At 42.2% G+C, this 16,849-nt stretch overlaps 2 protein-coding genes across 2 annotated transcripts; one reads left to right on the forward strand and one right to left on the reverse strand.

Annotated features, from left to right (window-relative positions):
- Nucleotides 1-822: 822 nt before the first annotated feature.
- Nucleotides 823-13,746, reverse strand: LOC119115174 (GRIP and coiled-coil domain-containing protein 2). The gene is made up of 24 exons (XM_037239450.1): nt 13,544-13,746; nt 12,698-12,760; nt 12,485-12,569; nt 12,333-12,412; nt 12,144-12,248; nt 11,542-12,034; nt 9,657-11,443; nt 9,508-9,568; nt 8,487-8,587; nt 8,277-8,375; nt 8,021-8,140; nt 7,088-7,252; nt 6,678-6,782; nt 6,143-6,305; nt 5,915-6,015; nt 5,706-5,783; nt 5,485-5,622; nt 4,965-5,086; nt 4,653-4,829; nt 4,301-4,509; nt 3,037-3,243; nt 2,708-2,847; nt 997-1,198; nt 823-897 (listed from the first exon to the last, which is right to left on the reverse strand). Exons 1-24 carry the CDS (start codon nt 13,547-13,549, stop codon nt 824-826), a joined length of 4,881 nt encoding a protein of 1,626 aa, XP_037095345.1. The 5' UTR covers nt 13,550-13,746; the 3' UTR covers nt 823.
- Nucleotides 1,297-2,445, forward strand: tmem223 (transmembrane protein 223). The gene has a single exon (XM_037239451.1). It carries the CDS (start codon nt 1,450-1,452, stop codon nt 2,182-2,184), a length of 735 nt encoding a protein of 244 aa, XP_037095346.1. The 5' UTR covers nt 1,297-1,449; the 3' UTR covers nt 2,185-2,445.
- Nucleotides 13,747-16,849: the final 3,103 nt, after the last annotated feature.

Consider the following 16,849-nt stretch of genomic DNA (forward strand, 5'->3'; position numbering starts at 1 on the left):
TAACCATATAAACAATAAATACTCTCAATAAAAAATTACATTCATTTATACGGAAGGAATCACAATGAGCTGCCAATGAGATGAGAAATAAAGTGATTCCGATAAGCCCGTTTTGTATAAATTTGATTAAATTGTTGATGACGATTGACACAATAAAACGCAACATCCAAATAAATAAGAGGCCAAAAAACAGGAAACAATAAATCACATCTTAATAGGACAAACTTTGATGTTCATTAGCAGAATTCAAGGCAAAAGTAACACCTTCACAATCACTAATCAAACACTTTCTGTCAGCCATATTGGTCAAGGGGCGGTTCATTCCGAGTTGATTTAAAGACTCAAAATCTAATCTTGATTACGACCACTAAAACACCAAATGTAGAACACTCATAAGACATATATGAAATGAAAGAAATGTAAAGTGGATGAAAAATTATAATTTTATAGGGTATAATGGGGTGGTCCAAATACACAGATTATAATGGGAATGATGAATGAATTGGCCCATTGATGATTGAATTACCAGAGTTAAAAAAAAACAAAAAAACTTAAAAACAAAATCTCAAGCTAAGGGTTGCAAAAAAAATTGCCTAATTACTATCCAAGTTCAGCTTTTTTATAATGCCTTGGGAGCTTCACCTCCTGGAAAAGTTCAGCGGCATTAGGAATGAATGAATACTGCACCATATAATCTGTATTATTGTCACAGTATAAGAAACACACTGTATTATCAACTTGCAATTTGTTAGACCATTAAGTCTGATGAAAGAAATGTTACTTCAAAGTCATACGTCCACGTTTCCAGACCTCTGATGTTGGTCTATCTGATTCCAGACCAACTGTGGAGATAAGATCCCCAGCCTGAGCCTCGAGTCCCCGACGCCTCCTCCTCGCCTGCACACCACACAGCAGAGAGCACACAATAGAACCTCTGTATACTGTAATTTCCTACAATTGTCAAGAGAACATAAACACTGTGTAGTTCTCATCTACCTTGTGCAATGGCAGCCAGTTTGCTTTTCTCATCTGGGCTGAGCTGTAACATGGTGTGAATGACAGGAAGCAGAGCCTGCCTCTCGCTGCCTGACCGCAGGAAGATGAACTGCAGCAAAACGTTCTTTAGATACTCCAGGTTGGCTACACTCTTCTCCCGTTCCTGGTTACGCTCCAACCGACGTACTTCACTCTTCAGCAGCTGTAAAATTACAAGACAGCAACAAGATAATTAAATAAAACCCAAACTTGTAGTTTTGGTCAACGGCGCAAGCCGTAGTTCCACCAGATGACGTCATAACTAAAATGGCTGCGCCCTATGTTTAGGAGGAATCAAGTTTGCTAAAATTCGTTTGGTAAACCGAGGTGTATTATTCTGATTCCACGATCTATTCAGATTATTAGCAATTTTATTCACACATCCTATACCAAAAACTTCTGTTATCATTCAAAATGAGTTTACTTAGAATTTGTGGCGCATTATCTCCGCTCCGAGCGATCACCATCCTGCAAAAACTCCAGTCAAAGCTTCCAGTGAGCGGCGTGTCTATCCATCTTACGAACGTGTGTTTTGGCGGACTGAGGCGACATGTTTTCGCACACCGTGACCTTTGCACATCCACCCAGCCCTCCAGAGATGTCGCCCTGTTCCAACACGACAGAACGGGCTTCTTCCGCCTCCTCGCTGTCTTCTGCGGGGGGCAGTTTGCCTTCTGGGCGTACCTGGCTCACTTCGCCTACACTGGCCTCAGAGATACTGGGAACGCTCGGGAGAAGGAGAAAAGAAAGATTCCCTCCAGCACCGCTTTGGGTGGGATATGGAGTTTTGAAATGAACCTTGGATCCAGCACCTGGAGGTACAGCTTCACGCTAGGATGTGTGACAATAGGAGCGGGCATAGTGGGACTGGGAATTCTATTTTGTCGGCGCTCTGTCAGTCAGGTGGTTTTGCACCAAGGTGGAAAGATGGTGTCAGTTATGACACAGTCACCTCTGGGAATGGGCCACGGCCGGAAAATAACGATCCCGTTGTCCCAGGTTGCCTGTCATGCCCACAGACAGGAGTCCCCCTCATTCATCCCCCTCAAAATCAAGGGACACAAGTTCTACTTTCTGCTGGACAAAGAGGGCAGGATGAACAATGTTAAACTTTTTGATGTAACAGTTGGTGCATACCGTCCTCTATAAACAATTCACTGTATCGCCTCAATTAGTGGATGGGATTTATCTACTCAACTGGTGAGACATTTGCCAAAGAGGAGCCCTTTATCTGTAAAAATGTATTTGAATGATGTGTTTTCTCTAAATCGGAACAAGTTAATCATTGGCATTGATGTCTTTACATACAAGCCTAATGATATTGTTAAATTGTTACATTCTGGAAAGATGTCAACTTTAAGAATGAGGAACATTAAAAGCCAACTGTGAACACAATATTAATTGTGGTTTAAATGAAACGCGTGAGCACTTTTATGTTTGAGTTCTCTTACTACCACAAAGAGTAAGTGAATGTAATATGTGAATGGGAATCGGCAGATGAATGACGACTGTCTGGTGTGATATGGAAAATAATAAAGCAACAGTGACAACTGCTTCAAAGTATGCCAGCAAAACTAAGTGTTAAACTTACCCATGTCACCATGAAATATTGTGGATTTGACTCTTGAACACGTGTAAACATGCTGCACTGCAAAAGTGTTAGCTCACTTACGTTGATCTGCTCCATGAGAACAGCGTTGGTAGCCTCAGTTTCATGCAAGAGGCTGTTCATGTGCTCCAGACTGCGTGTGGCCGTGCTCAGCTTGTGACTCAGCTCGTCTTTGGTGGGCTCGACAGTCCACACGAAGGGCTCTGGAGACCAAACTCAAGTCATGTTAATTTAAAAGTGAATAATAATAAACCAAAAGATTAATTTAATCACCAGATGAGGCTGCAGTAATAGCATTTGATTTTTTTATTTATCTGGCTGTCATTTTCTGCTGTGAAAGTTAACAACGCAGTTACAAAGTGTCATGACTGCAAATCCTGCTTTGAACCCACCTTGCTTGGGGTCCGGTGACATGAGAAGGTGCTCCAGAGATGCAGGGGAGGTGCTTTCATTCTCGGTGGTCTCCATGCCTTCACACTCCTCCCTGGCCATAGACTGGAGGTCACTCGTGGAAACTGGTCCCAGCCCTGCCTGATTCTGGTCTGTAGTTCTGCGCTGAGCATCAAGGGACTTCCGGCTGGACTGGACCAATACGGTGTCTGAAGAGCGGCCATGGTATGCATTTTGAATATACAGTAGGTAAAATAGAATTCAACTGTAAAACCTTATCCTGCCATCCTGATGTTTTGTTTTTACCAATTCTATGTCGAATTTCTACTTTTTTGTTTTATTTCAATAAAACATAAGGGGCAGCAGATACAAATTCAGCTAGTCCACACTGACACCCGATAGGGGAGAAAAGACGTTGGTGGACAACAGAGACGATTGTGATAAATGAAGCTGGATGACGAGCTCAGTCAACCTCTCCACCTCTGCCCTACGCAAAAAAGTGTGTTCAGAGAAGTCTAAAAGCATTTACTAAGTAGGCTTCGCAATCACGGGAGGATTTGTAATAACACCTCTGAAAATATTGATTGAAAACCACATTTTCACATTGTGGCTGGTACACTAAATAAAAATCAATTATGCAGTATTAAAAAAAAAAAGACGAGCGGGACATGTACAAAATTAAACTTGAACAGCTTATTCATGACTTTAGAATTTTGTCATGCAGACAGTGTTTACCAGTAAAAGGCATCAAGCTGTTATCAATTAGTGGTGGCAGACTGAAATACGACTTTGGTTTGGACTAACATTGAGCCTATCTTCACAGCCTGGCATGCATGCGCGAGCCACTAATGATGCGTCCGTCCAGATGTCACGGCGGGCCGCTCGCCACACTGAGAGGCGGGATCGTTGCAGAGCAGTCACCGACACCTGACGTTTTTCAAGCCCTCTCTGCTCGCTCGTGTGTGTGTGTGTGTGTTGCTGTTTTGACTCTATGTGGCAGCTGTGTGGGAAGTGATGAATGCGCTTCCAACCGATAAACACGCCAACGACCTGCCATCCGTACTTCTCTCTTGCATCATTTCTCTCATGGAATTAATAAGAGAGAAAACTTCAAACCCTTGATGATTTCTTTGGGACCAGCAGATGGTTCTGTTTTGGTGATGTTGTCTCGCATGTTTTTTTTTTTTTTTTTAGCACTACTTTCATTATCATGTTTTCTAAGTCATCTAAGCTGAGATCAGCTTCAAACTTCTTTCATATACTCACTATTCTGACTCTGTAGGTTGAAGAGCTGCTCCTCGACGCGGGTCAGCTGACCCTGCAGCGTCTCGACTGTGGCACGGTGCTCGTCCTGTAGCTTCCTCAGCTGCTCCCTGTGCGTCTGTCGCTGGGCCTCTATCTGGGAAGATGAGTCAGCTTGAGCCTGAGCCAACTCTGACCGCAGATCAACGTTCTCGGACTGCACCGACAGCAGTCTGGAGTAGGAGAGGGAATGGGAAGATGAACGCAGGCTTTAGTATTCAGAGGGAGCATTCAACAGAAGAAAATAAGAAAGGAGCAGCATTCCATGTGAGATCATGTTAACTCACGACAGCGGCAAACTGCAAAAGGGGCTCACCTCTCTCGGAGGTCAGCCTCCTTGCTAACATTTTCCTGCAGGATTTTATTATGGCGCTCTAAAAGCGTGTCGTGCTCAGTCTGGAGCTGCTGCAGCTCTACTGTGCTGCTTTGGAGACTCTGCTGACTCTCTTCCAGTCTGGATCTCAGCTGGTCCACCTGAGTCAACAACTGCTCTCTGACAGACACGCAACACATTCACGTCAGTCATCAAATGAGTTATTTTGGAAGCACTTCTCACATAGATGTCAAACCACACGGATGTTCTTGTAGTCGACCATGTTATTGTTGTGGTCTTTTTTTTCTTTCTTACCTTTCTAGCCTGCTGGCGTCACTTTCCCCCTGCCCACTGAGCTTGCTCTTTTGCTGTTTTAGTACATTGTGTACCCGAACCTTATAACTCTCAAAGTCCTCAGTGGTTGCCACAAGTTCAGCCTAGAGACAACAAATATGTGGTCAATAAGACAATTGTTTGCTTTCACAAGAACATCTTGGCTAACATAGTATTTTTTTGTTGGGATGTGAATTTGTTTGAGTGGGGTGGGGGGGGGGGGGCATCATCAAGATCTTTAAATATTGGTGATAGGAATGAATGGCTTACAGTTTTATAATAAAATCGTAAAGTATCCCAAAAAAAATTGCAACAGTGAGCTGTCGTCAAAACATTTCTTTCTTACGTTCGTCTGCAGGGAAGTAGTGAAGAGATTAAATTACCCCCCGAAGCAATGCAGGGGAAAACCAGTGAGTTGATCTCAAGTAATTGAAGATGGGCTTCCAGTGAAAATCCACTGAACGCTAAGGTGTCAAATAGATTTTGTGAATGTGTTTTGTACCTTAGCAATGTCTCTCTCCTGCTGCAGACTGTTGATTTGCTGCTGCAGGGAACTGCTGGTCCTTTGTTGTTGCTCCAAAGCAGACCTGAGCTGGTCCTGCAGGTGATGCTGCTCAGCGGTGAGGTCACACACCTCAATCTTACATGAAAACAAACATATGACTTTATAAATGTTACATTTGGAGCTAAAATGCCAAAATGGTGATATTATAGATGTCTTACTTTGGTGCTTTCTAACTGTTGCTGGTTAGCCTCTAGTTCTCCTCTTAATGAGGCTTGCAACAGTGCAAGTGAGTTTTCCTGTTGGTGGAAAAATGTCATTATTTGTGATAGCACATTCCCACTCAATCTTCCCAATAACAAGGACTTTGCCGCCCAAGGTTATACATCATAACCATTCTTCAGCGCATAAAGATGGCAGTCGAACAGACCTGCTTCTTGGCATCGGCCAGCTCTTTTTTAGATTTCACCAGCAACTGTTTGATTTTGGAGGTTTTCTCTTCCCCTTGCTCCAGCTGGGATTTTAAAGTTTCTGGGCACAAAAATAACACAGAAGCAAAAAAGATAAACTAAAACATGTACTGTTGTAAAAAACACATTAGTGAAGAACAGGAATGATCTCAATATGACTGAAATGACACAAAGGCCATAAAACATGCCAATTTCTTGTTTCAGCATTTCCTCCTTCTCGCTCAGTTTGATTATTTGAGCTTTGAACTCCTCAGATGCTTCATCGTTTTCAGAGAGTTTGGCGTTGAGTTCTTTGACCAGACGTTCGTAGTCGGCCATCTCCATGTCTAACAGAGAGTTCTGCTGCGCCTCCTAGTCAGACAACAGAAGCAGAGATGGAAATTATCATCATGAAATGGTTTCTATTTGTGGTGCTTATTTGACACAGATGGTGCGGTGCAGTCAGTTTCGAGATCAAAAATCCTGACAGCACTAAGAATGTGGACTGTGAAAAGTGGAGCCTGCCGGCAGCCTTCGTGTAAACGTCCATCCTGTCAACGTCTCAGCTAATGGAAAAACAGCAGCGCTTTCCTTTGCTGTGGGCTAACATTTGTCCTCTTTCTCTCTCTGGAGAGTTACTGCTGTAGCTGCGGGCCGGCCATCACCGGCCATGGCACTTGACTGAAGAACTCCTCTGAGACAGGGGCAGTCTAAAAAGCTGTGTGTCTTAGTGAATTGTTAGACCTTGCGTAGCTGCTCCAGTTCCTGGGCGGCGTGCTGGCACTGCTGCTGTTGTTTGCTGAGCTGAGCTTTCAGCTCATCCACATCCTTCGTGGCTCTTGACAGCTCCTGAAATTCATGCCAAAGGTTTAAACGTACATTTATTTTAATCAACTTTAGTAGGTGTATGTGGTTATTCTATGCATGTAAAAAAAATGATAGATTTAAAATGAAGAAAAATTAGGCTGACTAAAATCGCTTGTCATTGCCTTTAGTGGCCACAAGATGGTGGTAAAGCACTACTGATACCAAAATGAAACTTCTCAACTCACTTCTACCTATTTCCTTGACACCAAATACCACCAAATGGTTCACTGTAAAAGATTTTCTAATGGCAGTTTATTAGAACCACAAACCACAGACATAACTTCTACCTTGCTCTTTTGTTCTCTCATTGCCTTCTCTGCCATGAGATCTCGCTCTAGAGTGGCTGAGTGCTTTTGCAGCTCTTGGATCTGAGCTTCAATCTGCTTGACTGTGCTCCTGGACGTCTCCAAAGCAGCCAGAAGGTCCTCCTTCTCGCTACGAATCAGGTTGACCTGTAAATCCAAACATATTGCCTTGTTATGATTATCAGAGGTTATCTTTGGTCTTCTTGCAAACAGTCACAAGCTAGATGTGCCCATTTCTGTCAATATGTCTTCTGAAATCCACTAAGACGCTTAACGCTGAGAAACAACAACAACTTGAATGGTTCAGCTGGAAAAATGCTAATGAGCGTATATATTCTACGTCTGCACAACAACATTTGAAAATCATTGGTGCAAATCTGACAGCAGCAGACTCTACGGGCTCCCACTGCAAGGAACACTGAACCAGCAAGCGCCTTCTCCTCATCATCTGTCAGCCAAACATTGACATTACGGTTCGTAAACAGAGATGTCCAGATGTATTCTGGATTCCCTGACTGGCTTCCCGTCTGCCTTTTTCCCTCTGAGACCGATGAGCACACGCAAAAGAAAGCAACCACGTCCTTCGAAAAAGACGCTACACGGCAGATGGAAGCTTTTCTGTGCTCCATTTACCTGCCTGTGCTTCTCACTGCAAAGAGACAGTTATGAGTTTGGGCGAGAGGAGCGCTCAGTCTATATAAACTAAATTCCTCCCGGGCTCACCCATTCCAATCTGATGGGCCATTTGTGAGTGCCGCACTGCCAAGCATAACTGGGCAAAGTGTCGGCGGCTGTAAATAGGAAGGTGACATATGTGAGCGGTATTGGAGGCGTGTTAGCGGGAGAAACGAGTTAGCAGCTAGTGTGAGCGCTTTGTAACGTGTATGCTGGTGCTTCACCATGTATTTGTGTTACCTGTGTGACAGCACTGTTGAGGTGTTTGCCCAGGTCGGTGATCTGTTTCTCTGCTGCCTGGACCTTCTCTCTCTCTTTATCGAGTTGCTCCGTCTGCTTGTCGTAATCGATCTGCAGGTTCTACGTACGCACACAGCATCTCAGTTATGACCTGCATTTACATTTGAGTCGGGGACTCGGCGGTCATTAGATGCGACTCGGTGATTTTGTTTATACTGAAAGGAGCTGGCAGGTTTGGTGCAATTTAAGACAATACCTTGTAGCCTTCAGCACCATGGATGATGTCCTTCATTGAAATGTTCATTTTCTCTCGCTCTGCCATTAGAGATGCTATTTCCTCTTTGAGGGTTGCAACCTGCAAAAGAAAATTGTGCAACTCCATGATTTGTTTTCTCTTCAAAAATCTTGGCATTGTCATTTTTAATTGAGTTTAAGTGAATTTCTTCAAGTCATAAATTCCCCATACCTCTTTTTTTGTGGTGTCCAGCTCCTTCCTTGCTTTGACAGCCACTGCCTTGAGTTTGCTCGTCATCTCCTCCTTCGCTTTGTTGTGCTTCTCCAATGCAGCTAAAAGAAGAATTCTCAAAAGTCTAGCAATAATGCTCCACAAATCAAAGGAAGTCACTAAATTCCCATTCACCCCCTATTGAATATCATTTTGATTACCGTTTTTTTCCATGTATAATGCGCCCCCATGTATAATACGCACCCTAAAAATGGCATGTTGATGCTGGAAAAAAGCCTGTACCCATGTATAATACGCACCCAAATTTTGACTCCTACTTAAGTCCGTAAACGTAAAATTATTTCGGAAAAAAGATCATCTTTGGGAACAACCGGATGTTATTCTGCCGGTCAGTATCACTGCGCATGCGCTAGCAAACTCAATAGCGAAGAAATGTTTCGGATTTGTGTAGGGTACATTGTGACAGCAAACGAGCAGGTGATCGAGCAAGCGTCTGATACGAGAGCATTGTGTTCGTATGGAGCGTGTTTGAAGTGAACAGCAGAGAAGAAAGCGCATCTGTAATGGCGGCCTCCGTATGATATCCGGATTAAAAAAAAATAAAAAATAATAATAATTTTACCCGTGTATAATGCGCACCCCAGATTTTAGGACAATAAATTAGTTAAATTTTGCGCATTATACATGGGAAAAAACGGTAGTCACAATTGAAAAATGGGTAATTTCCATTTTGTATTACCGCTCGTGAGATGACTAGAAACAAATAATTAACTAGCTAAATGACTCAATGAATAAAATATGTAACATAATAATAGAACATTTCATATTGTAACATAAATAATTAACTCACTACTTCTGCGGATCCCTTACTATTTGTCGTTTTGTTTTTAACATGAAAAACACAACCTCGTAAATTTTGCAGCTGGAAGATGAGTATGGTAAACAAGAGATGATTTGTTTGGGGACTAAACGAAGACCAAGGCTTCTAAAAAATGTGTTAGCTTCAAAGGGAGGACCATACCTATTTTCTGTGTAAAATCCGTGGATTTGTTTTCTTCTGCAGCCGATTTGACGGCCGAATCCTGAAAGAGTAACAGGGTACAAAAAGAAGACGAAAATAAACATTTGTCCGACCGTCGTTAAATTGAGAACATGAGAATATTCACTGACCTGCAGAGCGGCCAACTCGGCTCTCAACTGTGATATTTCGGAGTCCTTGTCCACCAGTTGTTCTTTCAATTCTGTCCGTTCTCTCTCCATAACGTCAACGTCGATTTGAACCTTTTCTTCCTTCGCTTGGGACATGAGATTTATTTGTTCTTGTAACGTTTGATTCTCAGCATGCATTTTCTCATTGAGTGACTTCATATCGTGTAGATCCTTCAGCAGCCCTTCAGCATCTCTCGTCGTCTCCTCCAGGTCGGCTCTCAGCGTGTCCCTCTCCAGATGCAGAGCCTGCAGATCGTTTAGCGTGACTTCGGAACGTCTTTCTTCTCGAGCCTCTTCAAGACTGCTCCTCAACAGGTTTCTCTCTTTTTCTAGCTCTTCTAAGCGCATTTGGAGCTCTGCAATTTCTTCCTTTGTGTTTTTTAGGGCTTCAAGCTGAGCCTCAAGTGCTGCTTCTTCTGCCAGAGAATTTCTAGTTGCTTCAAGGTGACTTTTCTGGGAAGACTGCTGCTCAAGTTGAGCTTCTAATGTAACTAACTTGGAGTTCATAAGTTCTTGCTCATTCTGGGTTTGGGAAAGTGTACTTAAAGTCCCTTCCAGTTTTTGGTGGAGGCAGGCATTTTCTGACGAGATGTCTTTAAGAGTCATCTCTGAAGAGGATATAGCCTCCTGCAATCTGCTCACTTCCTCTTTCAGACTTGCCTCCATCTTGTCCCTCTCTTCCTTTAAAAGCTGCATTTCATTCACCTTCTCCATTTTCAACATTTTCAACTCCCTTTCTGTCTCATCTTTCAGGAGTTGCGCTGCCTGCTTCTCCTCCAGCAGGCTCTCAATGTCTTTGTCCTTTTCATTTTTAAGATCCTGTATGGCTTCTTCTCGGAGTAGCAGCAGGGATTGCGTTCTGTCTCGCTCTTCAGTCAGCGTGTTCATTATCTCATTTAGGTCTTCGGTCATGTTTTCTTTTATTTGCAGCTGAGAGAGGATCTCCTCATTCTGTCTGGTTAGCATCTCCACAGACTCATTGAGCTCCTGCACTAAGTCTATCTGGAGCTTTTGCTCATCAGCATTGTGACTCTCAAGTTGGAGTTTAAGGTCTTCCACGGTCTGCACCAGAATATTTCTCTCCTCTGTAATCTCTAGGACTTTTACTGACAATTCTTCCTTCTCTTGGCCGAGTTGCTCAGTCTGGTATTGGAGGTGAGCACCTTGTTCCTTCATGGCGTTGTACTGGAGAACAAAATCGTTTGTTTTCTGACCTAGTTCTGTTTCCAGGTTTTGCAGTATGTCCTTTATGTGGTTGAAATCAGCCAGAGCAGAGTTCCTCTCTCGGGTCAAGGCGTCACATTGGGCCCTGAGCTTCTCTTGCTCATCTTGTTCCATTGAGTTTTGGTCTTGGACCGGCTCCTTGGAATCACCTGACGCATTTGTCTCCAACTCGACATTCATGACATTTAGGGTTGTCGTTGTTGGCTCACTCTCTCGATTCATCAGCAGCTCGGTAATTTTGAAGTCCATCTCCTCCCGCTCCATTTGGAACTCATCTTTGACTCGCTCCAGCTCTGCCTCCAGCTCGCTTTTCACATTACTGAGCAGGGTGAGCTCATCTTGCAACATTGTGTTGTGAGCTTGAAGGTCCTCCAGGGCCGCTTTCAGTCTTCCATCTTGGGTCACGTCGCCGTCAACATGGCTGGAGTCAGCTTGACTGCGTGCCGACAGCGCCAGCATCTTGGCGATCCCCGAACTGCGACCGGGTTCTTCGTCTTCCTCTTGGACATCCTGGAGGTAGCTATCTGGATAAATGACTTGTAAACATTAGTTTCTCATACAAAAATGTGCTCAAACAAAAAACAAATTACAAATAAGAAGTTCATTTGAAACTTTGTTGTACCTTTGAGTGCCAGCTGTTCAGTCAGCTCTTCCTGTAGCAATAGAAGACGCTCCCTCTCAATCTCGCAGTCCTCCTCCAAAGCCCTCAGCTCTTCCTCGTGCTGCAGACTCCTCTGAGTCAACTCCTCTTTCAGGTTCTCTATCTCCTGCTGGGCTTCCGTCAGCACATTTTGGTGACTTTCTTGTAGCTCAGCCATCTCTTTGGCATTTTTTTCTTGGATTTCTTCCAGTTCTGCTTGAAGAGTCTTAAGATGAACTTCCAGGGAGCATTTGTCCTCTTCTGCATGACATTTCCCACTGGGTTCCTCAGTTAGGTTCTGTTTCTCTCTTTCGCTGTCTACCTCCCTGTCGCGGTCTTCTCGCTCTTTGAGCAATTTCTGGAAATATGCGACCTCATCTTGGTGTTTACTGTTGGATTCCTCAATGGTGGACTTTAGAAGGTCAATGGTTCGTTTGTGGTCTTCAATGGCTTGTCCAAGTTCTGTGACATCATCCTGCAAAGAACAAGTGTTGGATTCAGTTCTACACGGAACAATGAATACATCAGATTCAGATCATGTCTTCCTAAAACTCCAATTTTAATAAATAGGCATTTCAGATGACCTTGGCAAGTTGCTTGGTGTGCTCCAATTCTTTACGGGACAACACAAGGCTTTGCTGGGTTTCTGCCTTCTCCAGTAATAATGCATCCATCCGCTCGGTCAGCTCCTGTTACACAATTCATGAACAATAAAAGATTCATAAAATATCTACTATGGGAAGATATACAATATTGACATTCTGATATGAAACCTGTATTAATGCGGCGTCATCTGAAATGTTGGTAATGTGTTTGGAATGTTCTTTGAGACCTTCAACTTCTTTCTCCAAATCTGAAAATGCATATTAGGTTAAACACTGCTAGAGACTCATTAGCTGTAGCTGGATAATAAGCATATGGTCACCTCCACATCTGCTCTTCATCTTTTGTAAAGCAGCCATCTGCTTTTTGGTAAATTTAATAAGATCATCTTTGGACAATGTGTCCAGCTAAATGGTAGGCAAGAAGAAATAAGAAGACTGTTTAACAAAATCAGTGTATCAATCATTGTCTGCACACATTAACAAAAACATGTGAAATGTATTTGTGTCTTTACACAGTTTAAATGCACAATAACCTTTGACTTGAGTGCACTAGCTGGCGGTGAAGCCACAGATTCAGCTACTGTGCCTCCAGGGTCCTGTGAAAAAGCGATGTCACAGTGATATGCATGTGTATTTTCGTTTTTGGTTTCCTTTAGAGTAGAGTTTCAGAAAGTACCAGCACAAACAACTGCAGCGCTTCCTTATGAAAATGTAATGTTTAACTTGAGTTCCCTTAAAATATATTTTCAGTTCTGTTTCAGAAGTGGGTAAAACATGCTACATTAACTCTTTTACATTTACTTCTGTATGTTTTGGGATAAATTGTACTTGTCAGAGTAGATTTGTAACATACAAACTTATACTCGTCATCATATCTAGTTGAATAATGACTTTTCTGACAGGAACTCGGATTTCGTTTCTGATTTCTTCAAAGTAAGCTACAGTGCAATATTCATAATGTATAGTTACATTTACAAACATGACAGAAAATGACATCTTAAAGCAAAACCTCGCGAATAAAGTACTGACACAGTAGCTTTTGAAAAGTTTTTTTTCCAAAGGTTTTGCAAACGATTCCATCAAGCAAGACCGACTACTTGCCATCATGTATAAATACGCAATCAGGTGTAAAAGTGTGTGTAGAAATATTTTTTAAACCAAAAATGTTTTTATTTTTGTACATGGTGTTATCGCAATTGATATTACTGACTATCTCGGCAAATTATTATATAAATTCGGTTTCTAACATGAGTAACCCCAAAGATAATAGCACAGATAGACTAAGTTATCCCACTTCACGTTTATTGTATTGTTAAATATTATTTAACTCCTTGCTCTGAATGTCAGTCAAGCAAATTCTATCCTGGTCATTCACTTACCTCCATTTCAGTCTACAATTTGTTTAATATCCTTTAAATCACCTCACAGCCACGACACGATCACAATAAAGCTGACCGAACACGTGAAATGAGGTATACTTATTAATTTCAGATTCCTTTCAGAGTTAATACGACACGAATGTCACTGTTTTGGTTTTGAGTTATGCTCTCGAGTGCTCCGTAGTGTTAGTGGATTACTTCCGCAATCGTCGAACGAGTGACGTCAGCACGTCCTTCGTCACACCCCTCAAGAGGAGCGTCTGTTGATTTAGGAATTTGTCGGTTTTGTTTTTAATATCAGTGATTATAAATGTATTCGAAATGACAATTAGGCATTTATATTGTTTATTTCATACATCTCATATTTAGGAAAAAAATGAAAATGATGAAACTACCCTCTGAACACTACCACCAATGTATAATACTTGAACACACCATTCAATCAGTGGGTCTTAATGAATTAAAAGGGCACACTATTAGGGACTATAGCAAAACACCTCACTAAAATGTCACTTTTTGTGTATGCAATTACACCCAAGAACAAGAAAGATGTTGTTAGAGTCATTAACAGGACTGAAAGGAAGGAGTGTTTACATGCCCTAATGCTACAAACCTGGTGGATGCTGTGTAGCTGCGCCTCAATATTCCCATCACGTAAGAGCCAATTTCATCTACTGAATATGGAGACTGTTTTGACATGAATGATAGAACGGACAGAGGGAGCTTAGCAAGATGCCTCTCATCCTGACAACTATTAGATGCATTGGGCAGAGGGGCAGGCGCTCTGCTGACTCCCTGTCTCTCCAGGAAGCGACCGTTTCTGTATCTACCCGGGTCAGACCCATCAATCACAAGCCCGCTGTGCTTCCTCCCTGGGCATCGAGCAGTATTTTGCTGTCGCGTCTTCCCCTCTACTCCATCCAAAGTTGTCAGTCAGCGATGGCTTTGTGGTAATATCCAGCGCTGGCAATGAATGGCCTGGTCAAGTTTATGTGGAGAAGGAACAGTTATTTTATTATTTTCTGTTTTTCTCGAAACAGTGAAATGGTGTAAAACTTGCATTGCGTCATACTAATTTGTTGATGAAAAAAAAAAATCAAGAAGATAAAAACTCATGTTACCCTTAGATGCTCACTCAATAGGGCTGTTGAGCAGAATAGTTTGTGTCCCTCAAGATAAATCCCAGTTTGGAGGAACCTCCCCAAATTCCATTTCTATTTGTTAAAAAAAAAAAACCCCAGCTCGTTATCAACCCACTCAAAGGTGAATTTGTCATCCCCTCTTGACCTCCTTGTGCCCTGCCACTCTAGTGCCCTCCACTTCCTTCTAATCAGTGAAAGGTGACTTTGGGGTGGGGGTTTTTGTTTCTGTCACTGACCCCATCGAGTGTGATTGAAGCCCCTCCCGAAAGACTCTTTAGCTCAACTACGATGGATGTAAACAGCAAAGCTACACAACGTACAAAGCCATCCAAGTTTAAAGAAATGACTGCTCGCAAGTTGAAAGTGAAGGATCACGAGACTATTGTGCTCAGTATTTGCATGTTTCAATGACTTCACATTTTCCTTCACTGCCGCCTGCTTTCGTTTTCTCTCTGACATTTTTCTCTCGTGGACTGGCAGCACCATTAATGGAGCTGACATTTTAACATATAGCTTTGACATTTCACTGTGTTATTGTCGGAATGGAACCCTTGATTGTTCTTTTCAGTTTAGACCTCGAGAGAGTGTGTTTCCTAAAGAGCGACGCTTAAACTCCCCAAAGATGAATAACTCCTGGGCTGTTTGTTAATTATATGTTGGCTTGTTACGTAATAAGCTAATGGTTAATAAAGCCTCTACAGTATCAATAAATACAAAAGAAAATACGTATTATTACCGAGCTTATTTTTTATCCTATAAGCATGCAATATGAATAGCAGACCGTGATATAATGCAGTCAACTCGACACAACACACGTTAAAAAAAAAAAAAAAAAAAAAGACAGACTTTCTCAGTCCGGCTCCTCACATTGAAAAAAAATTAACGTTGAATTTAAGTGATTTTAATATGTGAAAAAAACGAAATGTAACATTCTTATGTTACAAAACGGCCAACAATAAAGTGGGCGTGGGAATATTTGTGTCACCATATCTCTGAATCCCAAAAATTTAACTAAAATCTGAAATCATCCAACAATCGGTGAAATACTGGGATGTCTAATCGCAAGAATTTCCCAGTGCAGGCCTGAAGTCTGTCTATTATTGATGATGCATGCCAGCATGTGAGCTGTGCATCTGATCCAGCAACTCCAAAGAGTGGAGCTGACATTTATGTCCATGGTCATTCACTACAGACAAGGTGATGTTTTAAAACTTCACGTCACACGAATGAAATCATTTTTCGTTTCACCCTGCCGAACAGACGCGAGGAATAAGTGGAAAAGAAAAGGAAGAGCACGGGCAGCAGTTTTCTCTTCCTTGCCTGTAGCCTGCCAGTGTGTTGATTATAAATAGTTTGGTGGCTCAGCAGGAGAGTGACAATTCATCAAGACCAACCAGCGCAACCAGCATCCCTCTTTAAACAAACGGCTCAGTCTTGATTACCGGTGCTCTCACCCAATCAGCACCCTTGTGTCTACCTGTTTGCACAACACTTTACACATCCTGCACAAATGTTTGATGAACTGTTTTATGTTTCCCGTACAATAGCTACATATTTACACACAAGGCTTATTCCTGGAAGTTTGCAGAAATATTGAGTAAGGCCATGATGTTGAACTGCTACAAATTCTTATGATGCAATAGTACTTAAGCATCGTTTTTAACATGGACTGTGATGTCATTTTTAGTCAACAGCAAGTTGCAAAATGGCCGCCCCCTGAGATGGCTCGGTTTGCTCCTCAACACGCAATATTCATGAAATTGCTGTGTTTAAATAATTTTCTGTAGTTAAATATTACAGTCTTTCATTCCATATGCCAAACATATTTCCAGTGTTTAGGTGACTTATTAATAAAAACATCAGGGATCAGGAGAGTCTGTCATTCATCAGTGTCATTGTGTCACCATAAAAGCTGATGGGCTTGTGTTATTCACTCAGCTTACCAGGGGCATCCTTGAAGTGACAACCCGGTTGAATACATGGACCTCTTACAATGCTACACCACATTTAAACACCACACATACACTCCAGTAACCCAGTGATTGGATTTACTGAACAAATCCTTCACTATGTCACTATTTCTTTCTGTCCATTTTCTATCTCTCCATCTGTCAGCCTAGTTGACAATCTAAACGTTGGTCTGAGGCGGTGTGTATGTGCGTGA

Source organism: Syngnathus acus, chromosome 21 (genome assembly GCF_901709675.1).
Source record: "Syngnathus acus chromosome 21, fSynAcu1.2, whole genome shotgun sequence".
NCBI classification, from domain to species: Eukaryota; Metazoa; Chordata; class Actinopteri; order Syngnathiformes; family Syngnathidae; genus Syngnathus; species Syngnathus acus.